The sequence below is a fragment of the Pholcus phalangioides genome, unplaced genomic scaffold, assembly GCF_987345545.1.
Source record: "Pholcus phalangioides strain wild (caught in Gottingen) unplaced genomic scaffold, Ppha-v1.0 ptg000024l_1, whole genome shotgun sequence".
NCBI lineage: Eukaryota > Metazoa > Arthropoda > Arachnida > Araneae > Pholcidae > Pholcus > Pholcus phalangioides.
Genome location: NW_028301616.1, coordinates 15109989 through 15134011, shown reverse-complemented (window position 1 = coordinate 15134011; position 24023 = coordinate 15109989). Strand labels below are relative to the sequence as shown.

Genomic DNA, 24023 nt, shown 5'->3' with positions numbered 1-24023 from the left:
ACGCATTAATTTGGCTACAACTTTTTCCATCTGATTAGCCAAATTGCTAGAATTAATAAAAAGTCAGGGCGAACCCTGGTTCAGGGGCACATCAGTGCACAGGGGCACAACTGGAAGGGAGCAAGCAAGTCACGTGCTCCAGACCCATCCGATCAGCAAAGTTAAGCAGCATCGGGCAAGGTTAGTACTTCGGAGGGTGTGACCACCTGGGAACAATGCATGCTGTTGGCATCACTTTTATATGCTGTAGTACATTAGGTAGAGTATGCGAGTCTCGTGACGAGAACCTCACTAAGCATTCAAGCACTATACCAATGTGAATTTGTTTCCCTTAACAACCCAACCTACAGAAAAGGAATGCCAAAATGCATGCTTCCCCCTGACTGACAAAAGTGTCAATTTGTGGTCCTGCTCAGTTCCCCCAATCAGTCTCCTATACGGGTGCTTACCATCAAGGAAAAGTCACAAAATAAAAACGATTACAGATTTTCCCCAGCAAGTTCCCTTGATTGATTTTATCACTGAAAATCACAGCCTCTTATCAGGCTTTCCATGATAGATACCTGTGATCATGCACTAGTGGTTGGCTGAAGATTTCTCTAGTTTTCCGACTTCAAAGTGTGAATGCGAGTTGGTTTTTGTTTAAAAAAATAGTCGCCACATATTAAAAGCTAGAAACAACCAGGCTCTATTATTAATTGTCATTGTGCCAAATGTCAACAAAATGTTTCATTTTATGAGTAAAAGATCTGTTCTGCCATATAACAAGTTAAAATCACTGAATTTTCATTTGGGTATGCTTTTGGATGCCTCCCCCGACCTGGCCATACGGGAGGGAGCCCAAGCCCTGGCGCACTTGTAGTTATGAAGCAATCCTGCTCCTTTTAAGTTCAATGGAACTTCTTTAAAAATGCTATACACACTAAATGAACCACTAGTGCAACTCACACTAAAGTGGTAATTCACGTTAACTTCAGGCTTGAATTTAGATATTTAAGAGTTAATGCAAAATGGAATCTCCCATTTAGAGCCATATGTGCAAATATCACAAAAGCAGCATAACGCATGTAAGGAACAAATGTCCTGTGTCTCTAAATGCACAACTTGCATAATTAAAGGTACTAAACCACCCCTGCCCTGTAGTCCTGACAGGACATGGGACTCTTTCTTTAGGTATGTGGTAGACACTCTGGTATAACCGTCACTGAGAGTTTGTTTGCAATTCCATTTTTAAGTATCAGTTCGTTTTGGAACATCCTCTATTAAGCTATAAGAATATTCACTAATACATAGATGATGAGTTAATAGGCTCCACAGGCTAAGAAAAAGTATGAAAAGTTTAATATTCAACAAAACTTCGAACCCTGTTCTTATAAAATGTTAAATATAAGGGGGAAAACCCGATAAGACAATTAACAAACAAAAATAATGAATAACTGGCAATCATCATAATAACAATACAGTAACTTTCACATGATTGTACAACAGCCATGTTTATGAGGTTCACCAACAATTTCAGAAGGATCACTGCAGAATCGTCGAAGAGAAATTGTTGGAGATGGAGGCTGTTCATAGAGGTATGTAGTCTTGAACATATGTCCGTTATGGGATATCACTTTATTGGTTAAATCTTGCTGCGAAGAACCTAGTGTCAAACTGCTTCTGCTTCTCATATCTGATCTGTGTTTTTTTAAATCAGCTAGAGTTCCATGATTCAGTGGATATGTTGGCGATGTGTTCACTGTAACATGTATTTCAACTTTCACGGACTCTGCTTGGCTACGCTGTGTCACTGGAGTGTTCAAAACAGAACTGTCTTCTTGATCGTTAGCCGGTATTGTGGATGTCTCATCGCAATCTTTCATGGTCTGTTTCATTTCCATGTTGCAGTCCATGAAACATTGTTGCAAGCTGTGGTCTTTGTCATAAGACATCTCTTTATCGATGTTGGATTGAAGATAGTTTTCTTCTGCTTCATCATTATCCTTCGTTTTGGCCTTTATCCTCTGCAGCGTGTCTTTACTTGGTATGATAGGCACGGACACATCAATGTTATTGAAAGTTACGGGAATCACTATGCTGTCTTTTTCTGTGATTCTCATGTCGTGTTGTATTTTAGCCTCATCGTCCTGTAAATTAAAAAAAATGTACAGTTATTACAAATAAAGTCATAAATTTATGTTTCTCTTATAACTTCATAAATTATGAACATTTACACAAAAGAAGAAATCAACAATAAAAACAAGGAAAGCCATGAATTCTTAATTAATATTGACACACAATCGGCGCTGTCTTCAGAGGATAAAAAAATAGTGATATATTTCTAACAAATGTATCGGTTTACAGATTTTTCAGGTAATGAATATTTCAGTTGACATTGATGCATGTGCTAAGATAAAGTAATCATTAATATTTGATTTTCATACCTCATCAGTTATGTTCTGATCCTGTTTCTCATGTCTGAGACGTGCCTCTTCTCTAGCTTCTCTCCTTGACATCAAAGATTTGTCTCTAATACTGGTACGTCTCACAGATTGGCTGAAAATAAAGATTTATATTAGTTTCTCGATTACCACCTTTCAAAAAAATTTCATTAACTATTCTTGACTGTTTGAATTTTGTGAACATTTCCTGAGATTTTGTATTTACCTCCTTGTATTTTGACTTTGAGACCTCTTCAGTTTCTGAGGCTGCGATGCTCTTTTTGTTTCCATTTCATTTTTAAGTTGAAGAATCCTGTCTTTTAAATCCGGATCTTCACATATATCTTGAATAAGAAACAATCCAATTGTAATCGTTCTCTAATTTTGATAAATATAGCGAGTTATTTTATTGTTCAATTTTAAAGAAAACATCTGTGTATTTTTTGTGCATACCAAATGGTGTTTCTCCATTTTTTGTCTTTGCGTTAAGATCGGCTCCGGCAATAACTAAAAATTCTATCACATCTGGCTGAAAGAAGACATAGAAGAAAAAAAGAATGATTTGAATGATGGTAAAATATTTCCTTTGTCTTACAACAACTCAGCGATTCAGCAGAGCAAATTATAATTTTGTAATAAACATTTTATCTACCATATATACTCGTGTACAAGCCAACCCCCCCCTCCCCCACTTCGGGACCATCAAAACAGCAATAAATTGAAAACCCATGTATAAGCCAACCCCCAAAAATCAGTGGAGGAATTTTTAGAGATAAATTTTTTGAAATATATTTTCATACAATAGAAGTTGCAATGAAAAATGATTCAAAATTTCCAATCCATTTCTTCTGATTCTTGAAGCTCTATATCGAAAGCCAATACTGTGTGGTATCTTTGTTTTCATCTTCAACTGTGCTATCATCGCTATATCATCACTTTTAAAGAGGATGTTGACATCAGTTACATCCATCATGCTATTCATACAACACTTTTCAGAAGATTTAAGGATGATTTTGATGGACACAAAATTCCATGCATCGTAAATGCACCCACTGGCACACTAGGCCAATGTCAGTTTCTTTAAGTCCCCGATTCTTATTGTTTATCTTCGCTACTCATCCATTCAGCCCCTAAATTCCTTAATTTTTAAAAGGCTTGTTGATCCTCATATCTATAAAGGCTGTAAAATCGATGTAAGTCCACTGGATATCAAAGCCAACAGCATTTTTGATTTTTTTTTTTGCTTTGGATTTAACATCAATTCTGTAGATTTGAATATAGTTACAAATATTAATTCACTGATTAGTAATGCCATCTAAAATATCCAATGAGGTCGCGGATCTTCAAGCTAGCCATGTGGAGGCCATGTAGCTATATGATATGGTGAGGTCAATATTTTTCCCCTCTAAAACTGACCCATGTATAAGCCAACCCAACAAAATTGTCAACAAAAAAAAAAAACTTGGCTTATACACGAGTATATATGGTATATTCACAGGGTGACTAGAAATTCCAGTTTGAAAGATCTGTCTTGGTGTCCCAGTGGATTTTCACATTGACCCAGGCACTGTTCCCTCTAAGTTGCACACAACACACATCCAGTGGAAATGCTTCAGTGCATGCAAAATCACCATGAATTACATCCTAGATCAGTGGTTCTAAAACTTTGTCACATGCGGTTCTCTTGCCCAGTGAACGTTTGTCCATGGCTTCTTCAAAAAGTCTTAACAAAACGCTAAAAAAGCACACATCAATATCGCCAGATCACTACAATGCCTCAGATAAAAGTTTCATGACACTCTTAGGAGCCCCAATGCACACACTTTGAGAACCACAGTCATAGGTGGATATGGCATATTGACATTGTGTACAGAAGAAACAGGTCTGGGCACAAAGTAAAAATTAGAGGGAATGTTGGTTTGAGGAAAACTATATGATTTCGTTATTAGTAGGCAAAATGTCCCAGCTTCATCATCTTCAACTCTAAAATAGATGATTTCCAACATTTAGATGCAGCACTCGAGCATTTTTCACTAAGGCAACTAAGCTCAAATGTCCAACAAAATTGTCAAAAAACAGTTAATTTAAGAGTTATAATAATAAACTGTTAGGTGCTAATGGACATCAAATAAAAGTGTGGCGAATAACCAGAGGCAGGGACCACACCAGTCTGAAGGAAGGAGGACTTCTAGAGCAACAACTCAAGTGCTGTTAGCTGCTAAGTGAACGACTGGTGCCATGCTATTTCAAGAAAATTTGCGCTTCTGGAAAATAATGGTCGTACAGGCCAATGTCTGTCAGTTATCTTACAGTACCAAACTCTGATATGGGATATAAGCCCATTATGTTGTAAGGTTGGGATCATCTCTTCTAGGGAAAAGCGTTTTCAGTATTAGTCTAATGATCTAAATCTGTTTTATTCTATGCACTTGAGTGTAAAGCATTGCTGTGAAAGTTCACACTAAAAATATTCAGAGTCCTTGACGTTTCCCTCCCCTATAGCAATCAATTTTGGTTTCTGAACAATTTGTTTATGAAAGGACGTCCGGAACAAATTGCATGTAATAAGTTTGTAAACTGAGGGTCGACTGTTCGTAGAAGCATAGATTGTTATAATATTGAGTGAGTATATAACGAGTAGCATCTCACCCTTCATGGCATATGCCCTTCAATCACGTATATATACGGGACGTCTAACCATTGCCTCCATCCTGATGTTTTACTTGCTTTTGCACATCTGTGTAGAAGTAGTGTGATAGTATTTTCACAGTTTTGCACTGTAATGCCCACCAAATGAGTTTTGTAAATGTCCCGGTTTTAAACAACAATTTCCAGAAATTATCCCCATTTTGGAAGAACCATATTTGCCACCCTAGTTATAGATGTATAGTCGATCAATAACTTTTTTTTTTTTTATTATTTAAACAAAGTGTAACTGACAATTTATTTTTATCGAAAAGAGAGGGAGGGTGAATAAGTTAAAATGCACATCAGGCCCATTACTAAATCAATGATTTTATCCTAGGCATAAAATTAAGCTTACATGTCCCCAGCATGCTGCCGCATGTATGGGTTGCCACAGATCATTATCACAGACATCAGTCGAAACGTGGTTATCCAACAGAAATTCCACTACATTAATGTATCCGTTAGCAGCAGCAATATGAAGCTGAAAGCAAAAAAACAAATGAAATGTGAATTATTTTAAATGAAATAGACAAGAAAATATACTTTTGCATGTGCGTGATATCACATTGCTCTTACAATGTGTAGATAAAAGTACATTTTAGCATTGTAACCGTAACATATGTCAATATATAATGACCATATCTTAACTCTTTATTTGGCAATGTCGATCTCAAAAGCATGAGTTTCTTATGCTTTTCCAGTAAAGGTATTTGATATGTTGAGCTTGTTTTGCATTGATGCTTCTAAGCAACTCCTAAACATTTGATTTTTGCTGGTAAGCTATTCATGAAGTTTCTATAATTACCAGCAAAATGGCACAAAGGTGCACGTCTCCTATTTCTTATACAAATACCACAACAGAAAAATATGCCTAATGAAGTGGCTGAAAAAAAGATGCCCATAAAAAATATAGATGTCTCATCTATAGCATGCATGGCTCTTCTCTGTACCCACTTGAGCAAGTCAATGTCCCTCTGTAAGTATGGTCTCCGAAACCTGACAGTACACTCCAATCCAGGATGAACTAAGCTCTGGAAAAGTGGAAGGATCACTTCAGGTGAATGCGAAGAGACCTTTTCAAGAATGAAACCGAGATTTCTATTCCATGTTTTGATTCAATTTCTTGACAAGCCAAGCAAGAACTCCTTTTTAACCCTTGCATTCTTCAAGAATGATAGAAAAGTAAATTGGCGAATAATGACATTTTTATACTATTCAGAGCTACATAAATCATATAAATACAATGTGTGCCTGAAGTGAAACATCCCATATTTTTTTTAAATATTGACAATAATTTTTTTTGTTGCATGTTTTGGCATTCAGGGTACCTCATTTTCTTGGTATAACCCCCTTCAAATTTTTTCTCATCTGGATATTCCAATGCTTGCCAATTAAAGGGTTAACTGAGTTCTGAAAAATATTTATTGCTTACAGGTGTAGCTCCTTGTTGATCCCTGTATTCGAGATCACCTCCTCCATCAAAGTAATTCTTCAACTCTGAAAGCATCTTTCTCTCAGAAAGTGATCTAGTTTCGTCAATCATTTCTTGAGTGATACCTGAAATTAAAGGTTTTGATTCAGATTACGAGACTCATATGAAGGATTTTTATCAGTATTATTTTCATTCAAAAAGTATATTACGTTTATTGTTTCAAATACTGAGCAAATCAGATGTGTTGAGATAAACATGAAAATCTTTGATGCAACTACGATAGCACAATATTTCACAAAGGAAAAAATACCAGTTTTTGCCATTTCTGATTCAATATAATCCAGAGTGGCCTCGTCTTCACAAATATCATATGGCATATTCCCATCTGTATTGACAGCTAACAAATCAGCGTGTCCTATTGAAACTAAATGCTTAACTAGATGCAAATGTCCACACGTAGCTGCAGCATGCAAGGGAGTCCATTGCTCACTGTCCTTGGCGTTTACATTTGCCCCGAATTCGAGCAGTAGCCTCATCATCTCTTCACTGTCATCAATGCAACACTGTAAAAACAATATATATAAGTGTGGTTATAAATGTGATTCTTAATGTTTCAAAAAGTTTGACTGGAGTAGTTTTATGCTGGCACGTACTCACCGTTGTTTTTTCACAACAGCACTGTGCTCATATCTGATTTTATTCCAGATATTTAAATATTTGTTTAATACAGGTTTTGTTGTATTCGACTTACTTGATGTAGAGCTGTAAGGCCATCTTCATTCGTAGAGTCAGGACTCACCCCAAGCATTAACAAACGTCTCACTATGTGGAAAAAGAGTTAAACTATGTGAGAAATATTTTTATGAGCACATTTTAAAACGGTTTATAGTATTAAAAAAATAATACAATGAGACTCTCTTCAAATAATACTTTGCTCTCTTTTAATCCATGCCTTCACATCTTTACCAAAAAATGCTCATGATTTCATTAAATGATCTACAGTGCCCGTATATATGCATATAGTAGCTCAGGGAAAATTTAAACTTCTGTTCATTGTGAGCCGGAAAAAAATTTCCATGAAGCCAGAGGGTCAACATACTGCTTTTTCGGGATTCACACAGTAGACTTTCAACAAGTGGCCCCAATTAGGCCCCCATGCCTCTGAATCAAACAGGAGAACGTATGTTATTAAAAAAATTTATTCATTTAGAGATCTTTTCATTAAGTATGAATTTTCATCAATTCTGAAACATTTTTCATTAATTATAAATTTTCGTGAATTGTGAAATAATTTTCCCACCAATTCTGAAATTATTTCCCTCACCAGTTTTGAAATGTTTTCTAGAAGTAATTTTGGAATTACTCCTTTCACCAATTGTCGAATGTTTCAACATTGAGTTTTATCCTTGAGCCACTGCAAAAAAACTTCGAGGGCCACCCGTCATAAACATTCCTCTGAGGAATTCTTAACAAATTGGAATAAGCCGGAACATGTGTTCTGAGTGTATGAGTGGCCTTGATGTATTCATGTTGTCAGAGTTATGAGTGTTACATGAAAAAAGAGTGCTGTCTTACATATTTCCAAGTAAAATATCCTGTAAAAATCCTAAATTCAACTGTGTATTGGTGTAAAGTCCTAAAATTTTCTGTGTGTGACAAATTAGAGTCTGAAGACAATATCGGCGTGGTACCAACAGAGAAAGGGGTCATTAAATTTTGTAAAAGTCAGAAAAAAATTATACTGTCAGTTTCTCTCAGAAAAAAAAAATCTTGGCTCCTAAAACATTTTATCGCCGAAATTTATTTTGATATTTGTCTCAAGTATGGATTCATTTCATTACTGTCATGATCACAAAATATTTTCTAAAATCAGTAGCTCACCTTCGTCAACATCATTCCTGGCTGCAGCTTCTAGGAGCATGACACTGGGAACAAAGTGAACTTTATAGTTCTTCTTGTTCGTGGATGACACGGTCTTGTTGTATCCGTTGTCCATTTTCTTGCGCTTGGTGTTGGCATTACCCCCTTGTTGTTGTTGCTGCTGCAGTAGTTGGTGCTCTTTCTCACGCTGGTTCCATCTCTTGAGCTGCTGAATCCGTCTCTTGCGAGCATGCTTGAGTCTCTCCTGTGTGCTCATCCTCTCGACGACGGTCATCTCAGCCACGAGATCTGAATGCTCCATTGTCACTGCAGAAGATTCACAAATAAACATCAGAGTGAATAAAAGATAAAAATTATTATTATGCTTACAACAAAGCATTAGCAAAAGAATTTCTAGATTTGGATGATGATTGATCATCCAACATACAGACACGCTTCATACACATGCATTTACCTCATTTTTATATTTTCTGGATTAATCCTTGTACCCATTGATATAAATTTCATTCATATAATATGGGATATTTCTAGTTAGGGCCATATTTATACAGAAAATTATAGGGAAGCCTGATATATATACTAATATAGTTGACACTCAATAATTCAGCATTGCATTAGTTCAGCAATACTTGAATGGCCCCTATGTGCTAGATTAAGCAAGAGTCTACTGTAATATTATGTCTCACAAATGGTAAAAATTTAGCTACACAGATTGTAAGATGGCATTTCATCATGAAAATAGACTGCGGCTGATTTAGTAATTGGACGACTGTCGCACACTGTGGTGACTCTTTTATAGAAGCTTGCACCCTTTTTCCTAGTCCAGCTCTGCATTCACCTCATAAACACTCAGAAATTTTGAATGAACTTGTGAATTACTTATACATATGAAGTCAAATACAAAGGTCGCAACAGGCAAATTGCCCAATAAGGTGACTGAAAAAGAAGATGCTCATAAAAAATACGGATGTCTAATATATCTGAAATACAGCAACACAAAATAATAGCAATTATCAGGAAAAAAAAAGCTAATAGTGATGGTAGAATTTTATACATTGCCCATATAAAATTATGGTTGTCTTATCTAAGTATGGGTAGCTTCTTGATTTATTCCATTATAAACATTTCTTTTTTAAACATATGAAATTGTAGGTATGTCCATTTATTCACAACAACTTAGAGGAAAATTCCTTGCCATATCAATCCCTTAATTATCGATACTAGTGCCCCATTATCAATACACTGCCAACTGAGTGTTTTGACAACTCATGGTCCATCCATTCCATTGAAAATTTTAAAAACTTCATATTCAGAAAACCAAATCTCTCTTCATAGCTCAAGCTCAGTGTACCAACACAAAGACTATTCTCTGCTCCTTGAACCAAGTCCATGTCCTTCTAATAGGTATGGTCTCCAAAATCTGACGGCATATTCCAATTCAGAACGAACTAAAGGTATGAACATAGTCAGGGCCACCCTTACCAGGCGTGGGGCCCAATGCGAAAATTGTAGAGCCTGGGGATTTTTGAAGGGTCATAAAATTTTTAGCATCACTTTTGCCCTGGTTTTATGTATTGTGCAGGCAGGGTAATCGGCAGCCAAAAAAATTCACACATCAACACAGAATATACTGGAATACCGAAAAATATCCATAAAAAAAATTAAAAAAAAACTAAATGCAAATTGACACCAAAATTAATGAAAATTCAGCATTGAAGATAATTTTAAATCAATGAAAGAAACAATTTCAAAGCTAATGAGAAACAACTTTAAATTGATCAATTCCAGTCCACAGAATCGACGAAAATTCAGAATTAGTGGAAGAAGCAATTGATGAAAATCCAGAATTAGGGGCAGGAATAATTCCAGAGTTGCTAAAAATTTAGAATTAGTGGCAAAAATAATTTCAGCATTGGAAGGGTAGGGCTGACAGGGCTCCAGCCTAAGGGAATGGGACGACTGATAATTTTTTTTCTTTCAGACCTCAAATTAACTACAGAGAAAAAGTCATGAAAAATCTGGCAAAGAGCCCGCTAAAGATCCCAGCACAGGGGCTCCTGCTGCAGGATGTGGGGGGTCATAAAAAATGTTTTTAGTCAGCCGAGTCAAATATATTTTTTGTGACTCCAACAATGATTTTGGATTAAAAAAAGATTGTACCCTGAGCATCAATCTTCCTTTCCATACTTATAGCTCCTGGACGGAGTCTTCTTCATGAGACGTTTAAGTTTCCGCAATACTAATTTTTATATTTCATGGCTGAAGTTCAAGACACCTTGTTTAATTGATATTTTTTTTTTACTTCCATTACCGCGAGTGAGGGGCCCCCAAAAAAAGCGAGGGGTCGTGTGCGACCGCACCTGTCGCACATCCCTAAGGGCGGCTCTGAACATAGTGCACGCTGGTTTCCGGTTCTGCAAGTCGGCACCGTTGCTGATGGGTTAAAAACCTGAATTTATGGATTTTTAACCAATCCGTAAGGTGGCGACTCGCACAATCGGAAATCAGTGTACACTATGTTCGTACCCTAAGACCCAGAAAAGCAGAAAAGAACTTTTTAAGAATGAAACCGCGCATTCTATTAGATTTTTTGACCAACGCAGAACAATGTTCAGAAAACGGGTAGCTCATCAATGAGAATTCGCAAATCGGTGATCCTAGTTGCAGCGGAGATAATTCTACCATTCAACTCGTAAAACGTGGATTGTTCGAAACAAAATGAGCGGCCATGCACTTGTCAACGCTAAAAGTCACGTTCCATTCATTACCTATGCTGCAGTCATATTTAAGTTCGTCTGGAGCATCGCCCTATCACTGGGATTCCGGACCGAGTCCTTTAATTTAACTTTAACGTCAATTATTGCGAATTCGCTAACAATTTCAATGATACCCCCGATTGAGTTTATCAATAGAAAGTGAAAAATAATGGGACCAAGGACACTTCCTTGCGGGACTCCACTAGTGACACCTGTACTGTGCAGCAGTGTTTCTCAGCCGCCGGGCCGCTGCTCAGTACCGGGCCCTGATCTCATTCATACCGGGCAGCGAGTGATTAACGGTTTCGTTTTTCCCCATTCATTTTCCGTTGTGTGTTTGACCGGGCTTTCGACTCACAAAAATGAATGAAACCGGGCTTGAAGAGATTGAGAACCACTGCTGTACAGGCTGTACAATCAGAAAATTCTCTGATCACCATAATCCGCTGTGACCTATCCTGCAACCACGATTCTGTTGAATTTAACAAGTTGTCCTCCAATCTCGTGCAAACACTTTGTTCGTCAATGTTGAACATGATCGAATGCTTTCTGGAAATCAAGATAAACAACGTCGACGTTTTTGCCTTAGGCTCATGATCATAGATGGAAAGGAGATTTGTTACACTTTTCCTTCCTGAACCCATGCCGGTTTTACGACAATACGTTATTCTACATCCAGGAGAATATAATATTCCAATATTTATATGAATTTCCTCAGCGGTCAAGTGCGGATCGAAAGCGAAGTTGTGTGTGTGTGTGTGGGGGGGGGGGATGACTTATTTAGATTTCTTGGTAGGCTGTTTTTTTTATTATAAATTCCCGTATTTTATGGGTCAGGCCGATTCTTTATATATTGTTCTGCTTTTGGGAGGGATGATCGTCGTCCCCCGGATCTGCGCCTGTCCTCAAGTGGGATTGGGGAATCGGCTTATACATGAGTGTATACGATAATTTGACTGGAATCATTTGCGCCTCGAATTTAGATGATAATAGATCTTTAGCTGAATACCACTGTGCCGTCTGCGGGAATGAGAACTGGAATCTATCACGATGTTCACACGTCTGCACAGCGGCAAAGTCCTAGTAGAGGAGAACCACCTGAAATAACATTTCCAGCCGGGTAGAAAGTGTGGGGGTGTTTCCTCCGTAAAACATTTAATACTACACTAAGTAATTTGCATACTTATTCTGCAAATTCATAGCACCAGATGTCTTTATCGTGGAGTCTCACGGGCTGTGTCCAGTCAAGGCCCACGCGTTAAAATGGAAACTGCAAAAATATACCATAATCTCGACTCAAGCAATTATTTGCGTGCGGGGATGATTGCAGCAGAGACATTGCAGAGGAAGGTGGCTTCACTCCTCACGTCATGTCATTGCAGGCAATCCAACATTTCAAATACACTGGGATTTGATTTGCGTTTGCGATGGATAATTTCAATTCTTTAAAGCAGTGTTCTTCAATCGCTGGTCCTCGGACCGGTGCCGGTCCTTGGGTTTTTCCTCAAATTTTTAAAGCTACTACATCAAGGGTGCTCAACCTTTCGGCGAGTGCAGGGCCGCTTAATAGTTTGAAAACACATCGCGGGCCACCCTAAGTGATCTGTAAGTGTGCTGTGGGTCACTGAGGTGAACTGGAAATGTGCCGCGGACTATTTAATTAATGTTAGAATGTGCCACGGGCCACTTAAGTGATATGGGACACCGTGTCGGTGCCAGGTCATTTTAGCGATCTATGAATGTGCTACGGGTCATTAAAGTAATCTGGAAATGTGTGCTCCAGATCTGTTAATTGAAGTGGGAATGCTGCATAAGTGATCTGGAACAGCATTGCAGGCCACTGAAGTGATCTGCTGGAAATGTGTTGCGGACCACTTGAGAGGTGTGGAGCTGCATCGCAGGTCTCGTAAATGATCATCTGGTAATGCGCTGTTTCGTTCATTTTTATCCAAATTTAGGGTTGAGGTCGCGGGCCACATCAGATGACTCAAAGGGCCGCATGATTGGGGAAGTAGCAATGTTGCGGGAAAGGATGCATTTGACATTTCTATTTGTGAAAAAGAATTGTTCCGTCGCGTCAGTAATAAAACCAGACAGAAATCGAATGGAACTCTTATGCAATGCTTTATATCACAGAAACAACGTACATCAATTTCTTTTTTCACAAAGCAGCAGCGGATGTCATTACTACTAAAAAATTGTAATTCAGCAACACCAAAAACTAATTGCTGAAATTCTGCGGAAAAAGGTAAAAATTACAGTAACCTTTATTACAGCACAAAGTTTACACTGGTGTGCAGCATAAATATAAAAAAGAGAAACGGTATTATAACCGTATATTCATTTTCCTGCCACACACCGGTTTGAAACCAAAAGCTGGTTGTATTTGAGTGTTCAAATCACGTCCAGGTCGGGGCAGAATTCTGTTTTATTTCTTTGAGACAGAGCGGAGGGCCGTGATCTGGTTAAGAGGAGTAGAGTGGTTATAGATAAACTGACACTACTCAGACGCATTTAGCACCCATTATGATGAGGTTATATGGGGACTATGAAGAAAAGAAACATTAGTTCAACTTTTGACCACCAGGTGAAAAAGTGGTGTTTTTTTGGTTGCAATTATCTTTTTCCCATGGTCCAAATAACGTATATATAAGTTTCAATGAAATAAACCCACCAAAACGGACGCTACATAGATCGGAGTAGTGTCAGTATAATTATCGTAACACTACTCAGCTGAAATCTGCGATAAAAAACCGCCACTTTTTCACCTGGTGGTCAAAAATTGAACAATTTTTTATTGAATCTTTCTTTTCCTCCATGTTTCATATATCCTATATACCAAGTTCGATTAAAATATATCGTCCTCAGAATGGACGCTACATACGTCTGAGTAGTGTCAGTTTATTTATAACCACCCTGTGCTTGAAGAATTAAAGCAAAGTTTTAGTTTAAATGGATAGATGGCAGCAGGAGTCCCAGCTTAAAGACTATTTCTTTACGACAAACGTAAATGCATAGTTTAATGCGTTGGCATAAAGTTACACCCGTGTGTAGCACTAAAATAAACGATTTTTGATATATAACTGATTTCATAAACCGACGTTCTAGAAATTCCAAGCCTGCCCATTGAACGAACTACTCTTGTTCCATCTTCCCATCTACGCAGTAGAATAGCGCTTACCTGTCCGTTCTTCTCAAATTGAACGTTTTTCAGCAAAGCCGACACCGCGCTTTATACGGTTCAGTTTCGGCTGCTTCAATCCAATCGGCCCACCGAACATTGCCGTCTTAACGCATGGGCCCACCCGGGGGCCTCAAGAAAAGAGGGGCCTCACGAAAATGAGAACCGGTTCGAATTTTCGAGAATTCGCCAGGTAGGGGCCTCAGAAAAATCACTTGGCCCGGGGGTCCTATGATGCTCTTAAGACGGCCCTGCCACCGAAGATTCTTATCCTCCCATTTCAGATTGAAAGCAGTTTTCTTGCCGCTTATCGTTTTCAACAGAGTTCCCACGTGGAAGAATCAAAATATACACATGCTTCATATCCGGCGTTGCTCACTGATGTCATCTTACGAAATTATCGCAACTGAACTTTCCCGATACTTTTTAACGCATGGCTATCTTTCTATGATGCGTAGTTACGATAAAGTCGCAGCCATTTGCGTACGCAAAAAGGGGTTTTGGAGTTCTAACCCCCCCCCCCTTCTCAAGCCGAGATTATAGTGTTATTTTGCAGGAAAAAACGTATTACCACCCCCCCCCCCTTGAGAAAATTTTGCGTACGCCTATGGCCACAGCAATACGTTCCTCTTCTTGATTCGAAGTACTTTATTTCAAAGTTACTAGGGAGTAATTTTTGAAACACCATTTAACCAAGAACAGCAGAACCAGCTTGACCAATAAAAGAAAGGGACATTGAGAAAAAACATATACTACTCACTCATAAGAGAGAGACACTCTCGTTCCAGATGAAGCTAATCCAAACTCGCTACTGAAAAGGAAATGAAGGTCACTGTTCCAAACTGTGCAATTTTCTCTTCTTTTTTTTTTTTCCACAGTATTCACAAGGCTGGAAAATAACGCACACGAACCTTTTCGACAAAAAAAAAAAAAAGCTGCCCTACATTCGGATATATCCGACGCGTCTGATGATGATGATGATGCTCGTGGCAATTTGTGGTGCGTATTTTAGCCGTTTATGTGTCCCGTTCCAGTTGACGTTTTTTTTTTTTCCTCGGTCTTCTTGCTGCTCTTTTGTATTCTTATTATGACATCTTTAACTTGCTGCTTGATGTCGCTGACAGAGAAAGACACAAACACACCGCGTGACGACACTCACGACACACAATACACGATCTATCTCACAGTAAGCAGCATATTAGAATATATTATCGTGGATGGGTTCACGGAGTCGACGATGCTTGCGTCCGTATACGGCATTTCCTGAAACGAAATTAATTGAAAAGAGCGTATAAGAAACAAAAAAATACGCCATGACTGAAATAGATAAACGATTTATTATTCGAGAAATACGCGTGGTGAAATTATGCTAATTTTATTTATTTTATCTTCCGGCATCAGATTAAAAAAACATTCATTGCACATTGCTTATTCATCGCATCCAGCGTGAACAAGCGGGTCAACACTGGAATTGACCTTGCGAATTTATAAGCAGTGGCGTAACTGGCACAACGCTCAGGTGTTTGCCCAAACGAAAGATTTAATTCACAACGTGTTATTTTCCCCATGAAAACCACGGGATCGCCAGTTGGTGGTTGTTTTATACAAATGCAAGGCCACAACAGGCAAAATGCCTTTTTTTACTTGCTCTCGTGTGGCTGAGAGAGTCAGTGGCCAATTACGCCACTGCATTTGCTTGCTTTGCGTCTTTATAAAAAAAAAAAAAAAGGGTATTCAATTTTCCATTTAAAAAATTCAACATCATGAGAAAGTAAATATGAAGAACTAACTCTAAAATTTGGAATGCTCCGTTTTACCATGCGAGAAACAGGCACTGCTTCTACGCATTTTCAGGGAAATGCAAGCCTCTTACACGCATGTGCGTACGCAAGGGAAGATTATAGTGTTATTTTGCAAGAAAAAACGTAATCCCTACTCTTACTCCATAATTTCTATGGTGGAGCCACGTAAGCTGACAGAAGCCAAAAATGACCCAGAAAGTGAGGGGCTAAAAGAGTGACCAAGAAAGTGTGCAAACATGTGAATGACGAGTGCAAAAAAGTGGCCAATAAAATGTGCGAGCATGAGAGTGACTTGAAGACTAGTGACCGGGACCGTCTTTAAGTGCATCATGGGCCCCGGGCCAAGTATTTTTTCTGGGGCCCTACCTGGTAAATTCTAGTAAATGTTTTAATCAGATCTCATTTTTATGAGGCCCCTTTGCCGTGCCCGGGTGGGCCCATGCGTTAAGACGGCACTGCTGGTAACCAAAAGACTGGGTCAGCGAGCGGCCAAGGGAATGTGCAAGCACGTGAGTAACCAACAGCAACGGTTCTCAACCTTTATTAACTCGCTTTTAAGAAGATCATTTCTATGGCGGAGCCCCGTTGGCCTTTTTTTAAGTCAAATCTACTCATTTGTTTTATTTTCCTCGTGTGGCCGCGGAACCCCTGGGGAACGCACGCAAACACCCGGAGCACCGGTTGAGAAGCCCTGATGTAGAGAACACCTGACATTCCCTGAGCCAACGTGACCGTATTCCCGACTACTCGAGGCTGTATTTCAACCAAAATTACAGCACGAAAACAAAAAAGTTCTACCTGGGCAAAAAGTATTTTTTCTTCTCAGTCTGACATAATGAAGATAAAACCCTAGTAACCAATCTGAAACCAAAGAAACCTGCTCCGAGACCAGAGCAGTTTTTTTTTCTTCTTTTATAAAAGAACCATTACAAGCCACTTCGAGTCTGATTTTTGAGGCAGAACAAGTTTTCGAGTCTGTGTGTGTGTGTGTGTATTTTTCAAGCCTATCTTCCCGTAAATGGATAAGATGATCAAGATAGCTAAAGGTCTCATGTTGGAAAGGAACGCATCGTGCCGTCAAACAGGTTGAATGCAGCATAAAGCACGCCCCCCCCCCCTCTCCACACAAAAAAAATTCAAGTTCATGTCCACGCAAGGTTAGAGAATATCATGGACGCGAGTCCTCTCCTCAAAGTAAATGATTAAGAGGAGAGAAAAGAGAATTTAAAACGTTTTAGTCCCTTGGGATACTTAGTTGAGCAAACGGTTTGTTTCTGATCGCGAGGTCACGGTCGACCAGGTCACCCATCCAGACTCTTAATGGTCCCCCCCCCCCCCCACATGCATTAGTTTAATACTCAGGAATGAAGGAAGTACAAAGAACATAATATGGCAAACGTGTAATTCAGTATTTTCCTTTGCTAGCAGGTATTTATTGACATCCATTGGAGACATTGAAAAACGATTAGCCATCAATGCTAAAATGGTATTTTTGCCCTTATTCCCCCCATCCCTTTCCCCCTACGAGCTAAATGAGTTTGTGAGACAGGCGATAGGAGGACTGTCTCCACAATATATGAAAGGAATGTCTCTACAAACCATGAATATGATGTTTACGCGGCAAATTTGAAACACACTGGATTAATTCAGATTAAAACTTTCTGGGGTAAATAAGCCTTCTATATACATGCATTCTCGAGCAGACGCCAGCCTTGTACGTATTTCAGGGTTCACACCAACTTTCTATGCATTTGAAGGTTTACACCAGACCTCTGCGCATTTCGAAGTTTTACGCCGGCCTTCTACGCATTTTAGAGTTTATATAAACAATTTTGTTGGAGGCTACAGGAGTTAGTCATGCATGAGTTAGAACATGGACATCAGCAACGTACCGCCAATTTGCTGTACCAAACAAAACGCTCTCGAGATAAGTTATTACGCTTAATAATTAAAATTGCTTATGTCAGGATTATCAACTAAAAACTTGCATAAGGAGAATTTATGGACCGCTGTGAAACACTTATTTTTTTGGCAATACGGGAATGGCAAAAGTCATCTTAGTATAGGTTTAGCACACGCTTGGTCTCTGGCCGGTCGGCACCGCCCCCCCCCCCCGTTCGCCTGTCTTCTACGCATTTCAAGGTTTACGCCAAGTTTCTACATACTTCAGGATCTACGCCGAATTTCTACGCACTTTTAGGTTTACACCGCATTTATACGCATTTCGTGGGTGGGGGGGGGGGGGCTGCGCAGAAAACAAGGGATTACAACTCAGAACAGGCGAACTTTAATTATGTACAACCCTGCATTCATTATGCAACCGTACACGCACCTCCCCAAAAATTCCTCGGTGGAATTTCTAACGAATTGCTGCATGCCGGAAAATGGCATGGCGCATAGGCGTACGCAGAATCTTCTCAGGGGGGTTTAAATTTTTTTCTTCTCAAGCGGGGGGGGGGGGGTGGTGTTTAAATTTTTTCCTGCAAAATAACACTATAATCTCGACTTGGGGGGGGGGGGTTAGAACCCCAAAACCTACCTTTGCGTACGCCAATGGCATGGCGTGGCCTTCACGTGTAACGTCAGCGCTTTGCGTGACCTAGAAGTGCGAAGTGAGTTAACAGAGGGGCTTCTCTAAATATATGCATAACAATTATGGTTCTATTGGCGTGTGGTCATCTCAAACCGTCCAAAAAGTTCTGGTGGAAGAGCGTATCAGGTGGGAAAAATTATGCTTTTGACCAGAGTGAACCGTTCACCTAGGAGCAGGAATCCACTTATTGGATTGATTTTTCGAAGGGTTCATCCTCGAACACCAGGGCTGGAGTTCAGTGAGCTTCGCTCTGAGTTTAGGTAAATGACAGACAGAGCTTCAAAAATTGAAAAAGAAAAGTAAGATTTAGGCACTAAGAATTTTTTTCCCCGTCGAAATCGACCCCCAAAGTTGTGTATTCTTTGAGTTGGGAACCTTTTCCCATGCTAGCAGACACGGTTTCCGATGATTTTGTACTGTCCTCAGAATTCAATTCTGCTGCCATATACAATGTTGCCATTACATAATGTTCTGTTACACATACAGAAAAAATTAAACGTCAGAGACAATTTTTTAGTTCCCATGACGAGCTGGCGCTCGGGATACGTCAAGTCTTTATGACAGATGCTCGAATTTTCTTGCATCGACGCACATGTTACTGCCAAAGCCGGAAATTGACTAGTTTCGCTGAACCCGCTCAATTTCCAAATTTCGGGTTTTGGCCAGCCAGTTCGCGAAGCGGCCAGAGACCAATGGCCAAAGTCCGATAACGAAAGACGTGATTCAGGGTTATCACCAAGTTGGAGTACGTTTTCGTGATAATTAGGACTGTATCCACGGCGGCTATGGCAACCCCCCCCTCAAACCGCAGTCAAGATGTAGGAATCATTTTCCCCCAAATTTCACAGAAAAACTATGTCTATAATTTTATCATTTCTGTAGTTTTTCCCTATCATTTTTTTTTCTCGCATAGAGATAATCCAATACAGCTACTTTTTATAGCCATGTACCACACGTTGGCGATGAAAAAAAATGAATCTTTCGCCTACAGGACCGTCTTACATCAGCACACCTAACTTTCGCCAGAGATCACCGGCCACTTCGCGAATTGGCCGGCCAAAGCCCTAATCATTTCTGGAAATCACTTTGGTTCATTTCATGACGAACTGGCAGCATTTCAGGCTTTGGCAGTAACACATACAACACTAGTAAACCGCACATGGACCTCGTCCATATTCCTCTATGGAACTTGTAACGAATTCGTACGTGTCTTAATGTGCGTGTACGGTATGTATTTGGAACCTAATGTGAAGTTTGTTCCTGAGGAATGCTTGTTACGTGTGTTATAAAGTGTTGTCATCTGCCGAAGCAGACAACTCTGCAGATTATTTTTTGCTTCTGGTGTTATGCGCGAATATTTTAAATGTTGCAAGGCTGATCTGTGGACAGGGCGTATTTACGGGGGGGGGGGGGGGAACTTAGTGGGTTATAGCCCCCAGGGCACAAAATTTCTGGAATGAGTTGAAAAATGTTTACATTCCACGGGTGATAAAACCATAAATCCGCCTCTGCCTACAGAGTGAAAGATTAGGTCACAGTGAGTGACAGAGTTTGCAAGTGCGTGAGTGACAAAAAAATGACCTAGAGCGTGTGCAAGCCCGGAATGACCAAAAGGTGATCTAGAGTGTGTGCAAGCAGGGAATGACCGAAGGCGTAACCTAGAGCATGTCGAAAGCACGTGGTTGACTTAAAGAGTGACGTAAAGCGTGTTAATGATCAAAAGAGAAACCCGGAGAGCTAGGACAAGGTCAGTGAGCAAAAGAATGACCCAGAGAGTGTATTAGCATGGAAGGGGCTAAAAGAATGACCGAGAGCATGTGTGTGTGCCAAAAACAGTGTGCAAACATGTCAGTGCCCAAGAACAGCATGCAAGTATGTGAATAACGAAACGAGTCACCCTAGAGAGAGTGTGAGCTAGTGGTGTCCAAAAGAGTGGCCTAGAGACCGGCTTATTTATAGAGTTGGGGGGGGGGGGTGCTAAGCGGGTTATGGAGAAGTTACGGAGAAGTGAATTCGAGGGAAGAGTGGTCAAAAAAAATCAGAGTAGAATGGGAGAGAGGGCGGCAAATTCCGTATAGCCCACTGGCGGCAAAACTATAAATTCCGGCTCTGTCTGCGGAGAGACTCTCTTAAATGGGAAAGCGCGGCTCGCATTAGCACCTTGAAGTTGGAAAACCAACTTCAAACATGCACTGAAGAATGTCCATGAGCTTGTTTTCGCCTTGTTATTACACGCGCTTACATTTTAAAACTGACATTATCGAGTTCTTCGTAAATACAAAGGGATTAGTGTCATCACGCTACAGCGAACAGCAATTTCAAATAGCCATTCATCCGCCGATCGGAATTATGGAAATACATAGTTTTGTTTGACTTCAATTTCGAACTAGGAACGAAGGCAAATATTTGCATTATTAGTTGAAGAGTTTATCCCAAATGTCCACGGACGAAAGAAGAAAAAACCTCCAGAGAGGATTATAAAACATGGTAAACAAAACGCGTAAAATTCTTCGTTCCGAACGAGTTGAGTCGTCGAAGGTCCAAGGACGCGGTCGGATCCATAAGAAAAAAACGTTCGAAGCAACGAGAAGGTGTGGCGCCAGCAATCCTTCCCAATGTCTTGAGACGTGTCAAAACAAAAGAAATAATAATAATACTAGCTCTTATTTTCCACGTATTAGCTCCCAAATCACGCTCTTGTATTGTCTTCTTCTGATAGAGACGAATCCATGGATCCGGACGAATAAATCCGAGGGATCTTTTTTGGTCACTGGACTGAGAAGAATAGAATAGGGAAAATATAAAGTAAAAGTATCCTCGGGCCATTTCTCTGTAGGTTCTTAATGTTTATTTCTGAGGATCGTTTTGATTCGTGACTCGGTAATAAAAGAGTTATTTGATCTCTAATACGAATCGCCGACGTCACGGTGAAGTTGTCGAGCAATCGTTGTCCGGAGATCGTTTGCCACCCCCCCCCCCCTCCCAGATGCTAATCCGACTCGTTATGACATTTTAGAGCATAAATGGAGCTCCATAGATTTCCAATCGGTAGCTAGACCTCAACTTACGCGGAAATGGGAGTGCGTGTATATGTGATATATAGAGTGTCATGTCACAGTTATTCGGTGTTATCTGATAACTGGACGAGCTATAATCAGATGGAATGGCTACTACGCACCACCGGACGAAACACTAGTCCTCGACCGAATTAATGGTTTCCAATCATCACAGGGAAGTTTCAGTGTATTTGGGTTCTTATTTAACCTACGGGGACACAAGTGTCGGTCACGGAGGCTTCCGAGATGGGTCGTGCAAATCCACTCACAGCCAGGGATTCTTTGAGCATTTTTTTTTTCCTTTAAGCCTTTAAGAAAAGAAAAAGACTTTTGAGCCAAGCGTAACGACCCAAACTTTTGTTTTACTAATAACGTGATCCTCACATATTTCCGAGAGATCTGTCCGATCTGTCCAGGAATCTCATTAATACTAGTAGAAATCCATGCCGTATAACCGGTATTCGAACCCAGACCTGCACAGTCAAAAGCTAGTTTCCTAACCATGGACTGTCAGGCGGCGCCCTTGCTTGATTCGCAAGGGCTTCCGAGAAGGGTCAAACAAACCCACTTACAGCCAGGGGTTTTATATGATGAATACGTTAGGAACATGCACAAAAATAAACTTGTATCTGGTCCAGGGACCGAGCCTCCCCCCCCCCCAATTTATTTGCCACCAACCTCCAGAATATATATATCCAGTATCTATAGAAATATTGGGTTTGAGGGCCCTCCGAATATTTGCAATAACTTTACTCCTATTGGAGTCACTGAACTCTAGCCCAGGGTAGGCGCAGACCGAGGGTTGTGTGTTCGAGGGTCGATTTATTGTAGAGGTTCGTTGTGTATGCGTGAATCATCCAGTATTTTACACAGATCTATTTCTCCCACATAACTTGGCTCTTGAAGGATGATCATCCACCTTCTGGATCCGTGCCTGGCTCAGGATTTCAAAGATCGATCTCGTACAAATTTTGTTCATTGTAAATTCAATTTTTATTAAACTCAATTCGATAAGTAGAAAGGATTGTGCTCTTGGATGAGAGTGGAGGCCATGGATAAGACGGGAGTGTGTGTGTGTGTGTGTGGGGGGGGGGGGGGGGTGTCACGATAAGAAAATATGGTCCGAAAAAGGTCGAGAAACACTGCAGTATTGTATTAAATTTCATGTATGAAACATCATTGAACTGAAAACTCTGCTGCCACCTATCGAATAAAAAACACAACTGCTATAATTCTTTTATTGTTATTAGTGACTGATTTTCGATTAATGTGCAGCGTAAATAAAACAATACATGATGTTAATAAATATTTTATGAGCAATAATATTATATGAATTATGAAGTATTGCAACAGAATTTTAACATTTTCCTTTTTGTCACAATGTCAGAAAGCTAAGGACAGCTCTCTCTTTGCTGGTTTTACTAATGTTTATTCACAATACACACACAACTGTTAAAATTCCGAGGCAAACCTGATAATTAAACTAATATTATTGTTTATACAATATTTATTAATATCATAACAAAATATTTTTTCTATGCACCGAATTTTAAGCAGGCGCAACCAGTATTTTTCAGTGTTTTATATATTTCATAGATGACAGCAGAAGTTCCGATGCAACAATATCATTTATCATTTGAGTAGACAAAATGGGAAAGAAAGCGTTGAAGAAGGGTTGCCAGGAATTCCTAAACTTGTTCATGAGGACGTACGCGTAGGATCTTCGGCGATATTCCTTCATATGTTTACAACAGATGACGCCACTAACAATGAACTAACCAATTGTTTTCGAACCACATCATAACCGCTCTCAATATGTATACATAACGGTGCTTTTAAACGAAGGGCATTTATTATTATCAGGCATTAAGTGTTTTTTCACCCATTTTGTGTATTTCTGAATTGAAGAAGGAAGGTATTGCCCGATTCTTTAATAAATTACCGTCTTACTACATGGGCTCGAAGCATGGCTCCCACATCCTGGAGCAGGGCCCCTAGGCTGGGATCTTTCACGGGCCCCTTTATGAATTTATAGCGTGAAAAAGCATGTCCCGGGCCTGAGCCTTGTCAGCCCGGCCCGGAGGGCCTTCTCGGATGTATAGGGACACTCCACGGTAATGGGATCAGGTGAAGCTTGAGCAAATGTCTCATTTTTCCAAGCGGGAATTCGAGCAATTCATGAGGGCCACATAATTTTTGGGCCAGCCGATT

The 24023-nt window shown here is 39.8% G+C and overlaps 1 protein-coding gene across 2 annotated transcripts in view; it reads right to left on the bottom strand.

Moving 5' to 3' along the window:
- Positions 1-1319: 1319 nt before the first annotated feature.
- The window catches only part of LOC149068826 (protein phosphatase 1 regulatory subunit 16A-like), a 58167-nt gene continuing 35463 nt past the window's right edge, over positions 1320-24023 (bottom strand). For both annotated transcript variants that reach the window (XM_089251404.1, XM_089251405.1), the window contains 10 exons: positions 15122-15624; positions 8425-8730; positions 7295-7365; positions 6854-7106; positions 6544-6668; positions 5467-5592; positions 2877-2952; positions 2650-2767; positions 2427-2538; positions 1320-2129 (listed from right to left, as the gene is read on the bottom strand). In XM_089251404.1, coding sequence (XP_089107530.1) covers positions 1470-2129; positions 2427-2538; positions 2650-2767; positions 2877-2952; positions 5467-5592; positions 6544-6668; positions 6854-7106; positions 7295-7365; positions 8425-8730; positions 15122-15125 — 1851 coding nt within the window. In that variant the 5' untranslated portion in view covers positions 15126-15624 and the 3' untranslated portion in view covers positions 1320-1469. The remainder of the gene's footprint in view (positions 2130-2426; positions 2539-2649; positions 2768-2876; positions 2953-5466; positions 5593-6543; positions 6669-6853; positions 7107-7294; positions 7366-8424; positions 8731-15121; positions 15625-24023) is intronic.